The sequence below is a fragment of the Triturus cristatus genome, chromosome 11 (genome assembly GCF_964204655.1).
Source record: "Triturus cristatus chromosome 11, aTriCri1.1, whole genome shotgun sequence".
Lineage (NCBI taxonomy): Eukaryota > Metazoa > Chordata > Amphibia > Caudata > Salamandridae > Triturus > Triturus cristatus.
Genome location: NC_140594.1, coordinates 86,993,670 through 87,004,991, shown reverse-complemented (window position 1 = coordinate 87,004,991; position 11,322 = coordinate 86,993,670). Strand labels below are relative to the sequence as shown.

Here is an 11,322-nt window from a genome sequence, read left to right as displayed (position 1 = left end):
AGGGGTTAAAGGTAGACATTATGGTAGATTTCGGATGAGAAATAGACGAGTTAGATAAAGTGTTGCCTCGTCCACCTCTGGTTCTCCCCATAGACATTAGAGAAAAATACAGTCAAGGAATTATGGTATATAATGGCAAGAACTTACAATGAAAAGCATAGATATATCAAAATGAGAAGAGTGGAAATAGTAGCACTATATCAAAGTTAGTAGCTAAATTATGAAATAATTTCCAGTACTTGAATTATAGTAGGCGTTGAAGAAAGTATTTGCCACTACAAGATAAGATGCATAAAGCAGAGTTCAGATTATTATTAATTGAATAAGTAAATAGGAGGAAAAAAACTCGTACAGGACGTCAGACAAAAAGAATTACCACAGAAAGGTGCATTTTGCTGTAGAGGAAACTGTTGTGTGAGACAGACACTCAGGAGGTCATAAAATGGTGGTCGCAGCCTGTTTGCTCAGCACCTCACATATGAAAAACACATTTTGAGCAGTGCTATGGGAGCATTAGTGCAAAAATGAGAAGTGTCTCTCAAAACAGAATTATTTAATCATTAGCGGCATTTTATATGAGGCAAAAACGCTGAGGAGAGCATAACCTGAATAATTGCATTCTATTCACAAAGCGTGCCACATGTCAGGATAAATTCCAGGAGGGAAAGTGGGCTTACCGCTTTATAAGCAGGGGTGTCCTTCACCATAGTGGGTTGCTCATTTGCAATAGTAATCGAGTGAGGGGAGACCGCTGCGCCGAGCAAGAAATGCTGGAGAAACCACAAAATGGCGGTCGCGGTCCGTTCCGATTATGAAGTGCGCCGCCTAGTAAAGAGTGGCTTTTGAAGAAACATGGGCTTACCGCGGGGAAGCAACGACGTCTTCCAATTCGGTATATGTTCCGCAGGTAAATTCTGTATAAAAGACTTGCTCTCATGTCACTCCATTGACTGAAAATCACAGACTCCTCCGACCGCGACTCGGAACGGTATCAGTTGGCCGCCATCTTCGTCGGCGCTCAAGCCACGCCTCTACATTCTTAATACTTGAACATCTAAGTAGAGACGAGCGGGTATTCCACTGATGATCACTGGGTGGCAATCTTCCCTATCCCAATTAGATTTATTACAATTCTTAGCAATAGTTCTACATTGCGACGAAGAATAGCACGGTGTGGGGGAGGGGAAGCTGGACTGATGCTTTGCTCTATGTTTTGCTCCATCGGGAGTGACTCCAATGACACAGATACTGTGTGTGCACGAGCCCGATTATATAGGTTGTTTATTGTACTTCAATGCTGTAAAACTCCAATAGAAAGATTTTTAAAAAATCTATGTAAACTCCATTATACGCCCTAATCATTTACCTGTTTATACACCTGTAAAATGTTGTTTTGTTTATTTCTTTTTGTTCCACATTCAGGAGGGGTTCAGAGATTAAAGCCTTCTGGGAGACTGCGGGGTATAAAGTGCGTACGCACTGGTGGAATTTCCAGTTTAATAGCTACAACTGGTTTCTACAGAATGCAAATTTGGCTTGTGGGGTTTAGGAAACCAGACTACACATGCCCAGGATAAAGAAACTGTGAATTCTACTTCTTTAATTAAAAAAGAAATAACCTGAAACCAAAAGGCACCGGTTACCAGTTTAAAGATGTAACTAGAATTTTTATTGATATTTTACATGTCCAAAAACTCAAGGAAAGCACCAAGAATCACAGGAACCAGGAGTAGCCGGTGGACCAGAACTCAATATCAGGGGTGTGAGTAGGCAGAAAATGTCTAGTCTCTGTGTGATGGTGAAAGAGGGAGGGAGGGCTGAGAGAGGGTAAGGATGCTGGCAGCATCGAAGAACACGAGGGCAGGACTCCTGCCAGAATGAGATATAAATACATTTTAATGAATTCAAAACATGAAACTGTATGGAGAACAGCGTGGCACAGCTTACTTGTGAGGAGTAAATAACAGCCAGAGAGCTGTGACCGGATTTGCATGCAGGGCGCTCCCCCAGCGCTGCCAGTACTTTAAGAAAGCTCTGTCCAGATCCGTCTGCTTCAGAGACCAGAGCTCTGCTGACGCTGCACCATGGCCCGGGCTCCCCTCCTCCTCCTCGTGCTCGGCGCGCTCAGTGCAGGTGCGTTATTTATTGATATTCTGTTACCTGCTCTAAGATACATAAATCATATGTAAATATACTCACTTCCCTCTTTGTCACGTGAGGCTGTAAGTCCTCATTCCTCCTTCCACTCCAGGGGGCTAATTTATGAGTCCTTGCGTCACTTTTGCGCCGCCGGTGCGTCACTTTTTGTGACGCATCAGCGGCGTAAAAACGGGACCTTGTTGCACCATATTTACAAAGTGACGCATCTAGGTAGATGCGTCACTTTGTAAACCCCTGCGCTACATTATACCTGCGTCAGGTATAATGAATGCAGGGTGGGCGTTCCGTCGCAGGAAGCCCCGTAAAAGTGATGCAGTGAAATCTACAAGATTTCACTGAGTCACTTTTACGTCCATGCTGCGTCAAAACCCTGCGCCTGCTTGAAGCAGGCATAAGAATTGACGCAGCATGTTAGGCATAGGGCACCCCTGAGCATTGCTGGAGTTGCGTCGTGCTTGCGACACGACTCCAGCAATGCGTGACTTTTCTGTCAACAGATGCGTCAGAATTTCTGACGCATCTGTCAATCCTTGCGCCATGGTGCGCCGTATTGTAAATACGGCGCATCCATGGTGACGCAAGGATTTGGCATGTTGGCGCAGGGAAAGTGACGCATCTCTACAGATGCGTCACTTTCTTGTAAATCTGTCCCCAGGTTCTCTCTCTGAGTGGGTTCTAACACAGCCTCCCTCAGTGTCTGTGTCTCCGGGATGCGCCGCTGAACTCACCCCCTCTGACGGTGGTATTGGAGGCCAGAGTGTGCACTGGTACCAGCAGAGGCCGGGTGGGGCCCCCCGATTTGTTATCTATAGTGATCGTAGCAGACCCTTGGGGATCCCCGAGTGATTCTCCGGCACCAACCCTAGATCTGGTAACAGGGCCACATTAGCCATCACCGGGGCCCTGGCGGAGGACGATGCAGTCTATTACTGTCAGATCTTGTACAGCAGCAATGCTGCACCGTGACCCAGAGTGATGGATAATTGAGACTGAAACCCGCCCTAAAGGTACCACAGATCTGCGCCCTCACCCCTCAGTGCAGCTGCTGCTGCTTTGTGGAAGATGCGAGCCAGTCTCCCATGGTTTCCATATGTCACCCACTGATGTGTTCGGACTCTTATGGCTCTAATTCTGATATGTCAGTAGCATACCTAGGAGTGACTGTCACTGACTACATTAAGGTGACTACTGTCCAGTTCCAGGCTGAATTACTTTCTGTCACATTTTAACACTGTCTTAACAACATCTGTGTAAAATACTTTGAGTGACATACTTCAAGTGACATATTTCTAGTGCCATACTTCTTGTGATATATTATCTACTGGCGGTCGCCAGTAGATAGTTATAGTTAGGATCGTGTTTCCATAGGAAATCTGAAAATTCTATTTTGAATAACTTTGGCGCCGGTTGACGAATCCTCGCAAAATTTTCAAAACTAATGGGGTGCTCCGCTCAGCTCCTACCCTGAAAGTCTCGGGGTGATTCGTCAAGCGGGGGCCGAGAAAAAAGGGGGGTCCCAAAACGCGTTTTCCCTATGCATTTTCTTATAGGACCTTTAGTCGAAGGTACAGCCCGAACGGCTGAACAGAATTACTTGAAATTTGGCAGAGAGGTAGTCCTCAGGTCAGGGAAGTGCCTTTTGCATATCTGGAGTCAATCTGTTCAGTATTTCCTGAGAAAATTGCATTTAAAAGCATATAAATATCTATAAGCGCGCACCGTGCGCGCACGGTGCGCGCACCCTAACGTGCGCGAGCGTAATTTTGATTGGTTGTCAGATGTCAGTCAACATTCGAATCGGTCGAAATCAGGAAGTGTCGGCCGCCATTTTGTCTCTCGCACTGAAAAGGAAAGGGGGAAAAAGGTGGAAAACGTGAAAAGGAGGCAGGGAAGAGAGTTCCTGACCCCCTAGCCTTTGTCAGGGGGTCACAGAAGGACCCCCAAGGGGGAAAAAAACATTTTTTTTTTTTTAAATCGCGGAGTGCGCGCACCGTGCGCGCACGTTGCGCGCACGGTAAAAAAACTTTAAAATATATATATATATTAATAAATACATAACTCAGCATTTAAAAAACCGTACAAATTCACTGAAAAAGCCATAGGTTTCACACACGTTATAGTTAGGAATTAGCATTTAAAAAACCTTGCAAATTCACTTAAAAAACCATAGGTTTCACACAGGTTATAGTTAGGTGGACATTTCACTCGTAAAAAAACAATGAAATTCCCCCGTTATAGTTAGTTCAGATAACTATAACTCGCGCGACCGCCACTCTATCACAAGGATGATGTCATCAGTGATGTCATGAGTGATGCCACTGACCATGTCATGAGTGATGTAATATGTGACGTCGTGAGCAGTGGATTGCGGGCGTGCGAGTTATAGTTATCTGAACTAACTATAATGGGGGAATTTCATTGGTTTTTTACGAGTGAAATATCCACCTAACTATAACCTGTGTGAAACCTATGGTTTTTTAAGTGAATATATATATATATATATTTTATAACTCTTTTTATTAAACAAGAAAACAAACAGCAAGCAATTGGCGAGTCAGTGTGCATCAGGTGTAATTTTACATGTTGCAAAAACAGCACCAAGCTGCAGAATGTTCGTCAGCAGGATCATACATTTCCAGGATATCATTGATCTAAATCCTAACCCCCCATACTTTTATCTATTATTGACTGATTTCTCTGCCCTGATGTTACGATTGTTGCACATATCATGCCTCGGTATTTGTTCCACTATCCCCAAACTTTTGTCCATTTATCTGGCAGCCCCTACTCTCATATATGTTTTTCTCCGGCCACCATGCACCAATCCATATCACTTTTCTATTCATTCAACTCTGGGTCCGTTAGGGCACTCCATGAGCTAGTGATGTTTTGCTGAGCCACCATACATCCCAGTGCCACCCAGATGCGTTCTTTACTGGTGAGGTCGTTTTCACTCCAGATATTCAGGAGACACAATTGTGCCGATTTCTGCATCACTACAGTGTGCACCTCTCGCATGCAAGATACATCCTTCTCCCCATATGTCTGTACGGCTGGACAGTCCCATATTATGTGGAGGACGGAGCCTTCCTATCCACACCCCCGATACAGCTTGGGGAATCGAGTCTACGCATTCTTACCAATGTTGTACGGGCAGGGCCGGCTTTAGTGCCGGTGGCGCCCTGTGCGACAATGTTTGTTGGTGCCCCCCAATGACCACCTCCACCACGGATTCTCTCACTAGCACCCTTTAACAGTGACCAAGTCTCCATAACCACACTCTCTCAGATACATTGAATTAGTTATATAGCGCCACTCATACCAGTGTAGGGTGTCCGAGCACTTTGCATCTCACGCACATTACACAGAGACAATCAATCATACGTGTGTAAATCAGTGTATAGGAAATGTTACATAAGCCAAAGGACTAAAAGTGTAGGAGTCACATGTCACCCATACTGGTAGGCAGTATAGTTTAAGAGTGCTTGGTGTGGAGAAGCACAAACTCAGAGTCGAAAAAGAAACAGCATAGTTGGGAGTTTTCTTTAATAATAAGAATCGATTTCTAGCCAAATTAACCCTTCTTCCAACATTAATCAATGTTCTAATTATGTATACTTTGCAGTGTGTATGCAGTTCTAGGATGAAAGTTAACAGCTCACTATTCTATATTAGGACTTTAAGTTATAAATTGCAAGCAACAAAAGGATGCCTCTTTTGAAAGCAGTAACCTGCTGATCTGTTTACATCATACGCACTCTGTAATCTACTTGGTACACGTTCTTTGCAGCAGGCATATTAACCCTCTGCACTAACTTCACCTAAGTCAAAACCTCAACTATACAAAACGCTGATCTCTCTCCAGGAAGATAATTAATCACAGGAGTTATCTTGACATTTATGTGAGGCCTGGTAATTGCCGTGGAAAGAAACGCTGCAGCAGGTGCTTCAAAAGCATAATAAACTTTCAAACACAGCGCCCCCAGGAAGCCAGCACCCGGTACGGTGGCACCGGTCGCACCGCCCTAAAGCCGGCCCTGTGTACGGGCTATATATGATCTGTACTTTTACAGTACCGAGTACTTTTAATTATACCAGTCTAAACCATGACCTAATGGCTAATTCCTTAGGCGAGGCTAGTGCTTCCATTCAGTCCTCATCTTCAATCTGTCCTAGGTCCTGCTCCCAGCAGGCACGGATGGCAAGCGAGGGATCTAGAGCATTATTCATGATATATCGAAGAAGTCATCTTCTCAAGACGTTCATCTAGTAACCTGTCTTCCAATGGTGAGGAATACAGAAGTTCTTCTCCCCTTGGCAGTATAGCCCTCAATTCATGTCTAACTAGCAGGTATCTAAAGGTCTCCGATGACGCTAACTTATATTGTTGCTGTAGTGTTGCAGATGGTTTGACGTCCCCCTTTGACCACAGGTCTCTCAGCTTCAAGAGGCCGATCAGGTCTCACCCCCTAAAACCTCAGAGTTTAGCCAAGAGTCCCAAACATGCCAAATCCCGCAATGGTGTCATCTGTGTGAGTCCACCCAAGAGCTGTGAGTGCCTCTTTCCTAATCCGTAATGAGGTTGGGTCGAGAAAGGATTCTATCTTATTGCCTCTGTAAATATCCCTCAAATATTCCCCCAGTTGCATATTATAATGGTCCAGTTTATACGTTGGGTCATCCTGGGGGTAGTGCACCCAATGGTTGACCAACGTGAGCTGGGCCGCCCAATAGTATTTTTGCAGAGTCGGGATTGCAGCGCCCCCATCATACCATCCTCTTGTTAACTTCTGTAGAGATATTCTGGGGGAACCGGCGTCCCATAGAAGTAGTTGCACAGCCGTTTCAATTGCTTGGAAGTATGTTTGGGAGATCAGATAGGGGTGTTATGGAGCACATAAAGGAATCATGGCAGGGCCATCATCTTAAATAGTGAGGCTCTACCCAAAAGCGACAGTGGCAGAGATCTCCACATCAATGTGTAGACTACGGAGTGGGGGCTCTAGGTCACGTTCATAAAAGTCTTTTTGATCTCTGGTAACGTAAATGCCCTGGTATTTAAATCCTTCAATCACTATAGGTATCTCACATCCTCTAGGTTGGGCTGGCGGGGCTCCCAAGAAGACATACAGTACTGATTTCTCCCAATTAATCATATATCCAAAATATTTTCGATAGAGTTCAATTATATGCAGAATCCTATGGAGGGTTGCCATTGGAGATGCAATGTATAATAGGATGTCATCTGCATTTAATGAAATAATGAAATTCTATCTTCCCTGTCCGGGGTCCATTTTAGTCCTCTAATCATGGGGTCTCCTCTGATACAGACTGCCAAGGGCTCCAATACCAGAGCAAATATCAATGGGGATAACGGGCCCCCCTGTCTTGTTCCCCAGTGTAGCTCAAAGATCCTTGACGTGTTACTATTAACAGTCACCTGGGCAAATGGGTGGGAGTATAGTATTTGTATCCAGGATTGGAATTGCAGCCCAAAACCTTGTTTCTCTAGCACCGTGTGCATGAGAACCATTTTATGGTATCAAAGGCTATTCAAGCGTTTAATGAGAGCACTACCGTATCTTCTTTTATGTTGGCCGCTCTACCTAAGACTCCATGGATTGCTCAGATTCAGTGTTGTGTTTCTCCCTGGCATAAAACCGGACTGGTCCGGTTGGATAAGGGTGTGCATACACTTGGTCAAATGGGTTGCTAGTAGTTTGGCCAATGTTTTTACTTCTGCATTCAAGAGTGATTTCGGTCTATAAGAGGAACACTCTTCCTGGGTTTTTCCTATTTTATTTATAACTACTATATTGGCTGTTCTCTGGTCTCTGGGTAGTATGCCAAGACTACAATTCTCCTGAAACATTTGAAGGAGCAATGGAGCTACCTTTGATGCCGTCGTGATATATTTTGTTGACATACTTTGGATGGCAAACTTCCTTCGACATACTTTGTGTGATATGCTTTGCTTGACATACTTTGTGTGATATGCTTTCCGTGACATACTTTGCGTGACATACTTCGTGTGACATATATCTGGTGACATACTTCTGCTGTCATACTCCCCATTACATACTTTGGTAACATACTTCAGGTTACTTACTTCGGTGACATAAATCGTGTGACATATGTTGGTAAAATACTTTGGTGACATACTTCTAGTGACATATTTCAGTTTAGTAAATTCAGTGACATACATGGTGAGACATACATCGTGTGACATACTTCGGGTGACATACATTGTGAGACATACTTTCTGAAACACACTTAAGTGACATATTTTGTGTGACATACTTTGGGTGACATGCATCGTGTGACATACTTCCTGCGACATACTTTGAGTGACATACATCTTGACATACTTCCTGTGACAAACTTCCTTCAGTGACATACTTCGGTGACATACTTCGGTTGACATACATCGTGTGACATACTTCCTGTGACATACTTCCTTCGGTGACATACTTCGGGTGGCATACATCGTGTGACATACTTATTGTGACATACTTCCTACTGTAAAAACAACAATTGATGGACAGAATGCAGAACAATGTCATACATTCACCCCAGTTCAGAGATCTGGGCCTAAATCCATCGTTTTCTTGCTCACCATGCCGTTCCAGTTTGAACCCAGCCATATGCAAATCAATCTTGACCCTGTGCCTCATGGGAACAGTCCAGCCCGAACTGCCAAGCCAGGTTCTCCCTGGACTGGAAACAAGCATCCTAGGACCGGTTTCGGGGTTTCACCCCTCTTTAGCCAGGATAGCTTGGTTCCAGTGGCATGGAGAGCATGGGACCCACGTCTGGGCATACCCTTCCCACTCGGGGTGACAAATGCAAAAACAACAATTGATGGACAGAATGCAGAACAATGTCATACATTCACCCCAGTACAGAGATCTGGGCCTAAATCCATCGTTTTTTTGCTCACCATGCCGATCCAGTTTGAACCCAGCCATATGCAAATCAGTCTTGACCCTGTGCCTCATGGGTACATTCCAGCCCGAACTGCCAAGCCAGGTTCTCCCTGGACTGGAAACAAGCATCCTAGGACCGGTTTCGGGGTTTCACCCCTCTTCAGCCAGGATAGCTTGATTCCAGTGGCATGGAGAGCACGGGACCCACGTCTGGGCATACACTTCCCACTCGGGGTGACAAATGCAAAAACAACAATTGATGGACAGAATGCAGAACAATGTCATACATTCACCCCAGTACAGAGATCTGGGCCTAAATCCATCGTTTTTTTGCTCACCATGCCGTTCCAGTTTGAACCCAGCCATATGCAAATCAGTCTTGACCCTGTGCCTCATGGGTACAGTCCAGCCCAAACTGCCAAGCCAGGTTCTCCCTGGACTGGAAACAAGCATCCTAGGACCGGTTTCGGGGTTTCACCCCTCTTCAGCCAGGATAGCTTGATTCCAGTGGCATGGAGAGCACGGGACCCACGTCTGGGCATACCCTTCCCACTCGGGGTGACAAATGCAAAAACAACAAATGTCCGCATTGTCAGCATTCCGTCCATCATTTGTTTGTTGTAACGCTTTTCGCCCTAAGTGGGATGGGTATTCCCAGACGTGGGACCCGTGCTCACTACGCCACTGGAGTCAAGCTATCCTGGCTGATGACGGCTGATAGCCAGAAACCGGTCCTAGGATGCTTGATTCCGGTCCAGGGAAGACATGGCTTGGCAGTTCGGGCCATGTCTAAACTGGGGTGGTGTAGTGGGCAAAAGAACGATGGATTTAACCCAGATCTCTTGACTGGGGGAGAATGTCTGCATTGTCAGCATTCCGTCCATCATTTGTTTGTTGTAATACTTCCTTCTGTGACATACTTCGGGTGACATATATCATGTGATATACTTCCTGTGATATATTTCCTTCGGTGACATACTTCAGGTGACATACTTCGGGTGATATTCTTGGAACCACACTGGTGCCTTCCGATTGGCTCATTGTCCTGTCAGTGACACATTTAGTTGTGTCCATGTGTCTGAGCGTCTTGTCAGTGACTCACTTTGGATTGATTGAATGTCCTGTTAATGACTTATGTTGGATTCATAGAGGGAGTCACTTATATGAGGCTGCTTGAGTGTCTGACTAGGGTGATACTTAGGGTTGACTCACAGGTACGTGAGAGTCCAGTCAGTAACACATCCAGGACTTCCTATTAACTTACAGCAACACATATATTAAAGTCTGAGTGTCCTGTAGTAATATGCATAGTGCTGCTAGAGTGTTCTGTCCCAGTGGTGTATGAAGGATGGATTGCTCAAACAATGGGGTCAAATCACAGTAAGTGGGAAAAAACGAGTAAATCTGTACTTGTAGATTTACACCTATGTGTGGGAGTATAGATAATAATTTCTGACAGTTACAGAAAGTCCCAGGAATCTGCACAGACAGCAACACCAGGGGCAGGTTTCCATGCAGATTTCTAGGAAAGTCATGTGACATCCCGACCGGGATCCAGTTCCTGCATGGGTCCATTACAAACACACACCTCTTGACTGTCTGCCAGTAAAACGTGCTTCCCCGTGGTGAAGCCCCTTTCCCTGCACCTCACCACATCTGAAAGTGATTCATTCTGCTTACCACCCTGGAAAGGTATTTCGTGCCAGCACTGTGCTGGAATAGACATCCCATCCTTTTCAGGCTGGAAAACAGAATGTGAGGAATTTGTGAATGCCCACTAAAACAAGTACAGTTTTAGAGGGCTTTGCCAAACTTCCAAGGTTAACAACACCCTAGAATGCGTTGGAATGTCCATATTGCCACCCAGGCCCAGCTTTAGCACTGGTGGCGCACGCTTCCACAACCTTAGCTGGTACCCCCAATGACCTCCTTCTCCACTGATTCCCTCACTACCACCCTACAACAGTGCCCATCATTTCTTCACAGCACCCCTCTCATATGTATTTCATTTGTTTTATAGCGCTACTCATACATGTGTAAAATGTCAGAGCACTTTACGTCACACAAACATTATACAGAAACAATGTGTAAATTAGTCTATAGGAAATGTTACATTAGACAATGAGGATTTCAAGGTGTAGCAATCACATGTCATCCATACCTGTAAGCAGTATGTCTTAAGAGTGTTCGGTCTGGAGAAGCACAAAGGCAGGGGCTGAGTCACAAAGGTTAACTT

The 11,322-nt window shown here is 45.0% G+C and overlaps 1 protein-coding gene across 1 annotated transcript in view; it reads left to right on the top strand.

The window, feature by feature from the left end:
- Positions 1–1,913: 1,913 nt before the first annotated feature.
- Positions 1,914–11,322, top strand: part of LOC146783292 (immunoglobulin lambda-like polypeptide 1) — a 227,780-nt gene continuing 218,371 nt past the window's right edge. Inside the window, exon 1 of the mRNA XM_085633862.1 lies at positions 1,914–2,133. Within this exon, the coding sequence (XP_085489988.1) occupies positions 2,085–2,133 (49 nt within the window). The 5' untranslated portion in view covers positions 1,914–2,084. The remainder of the gene's footprint in view (positions 2,134–11,322) is intronic.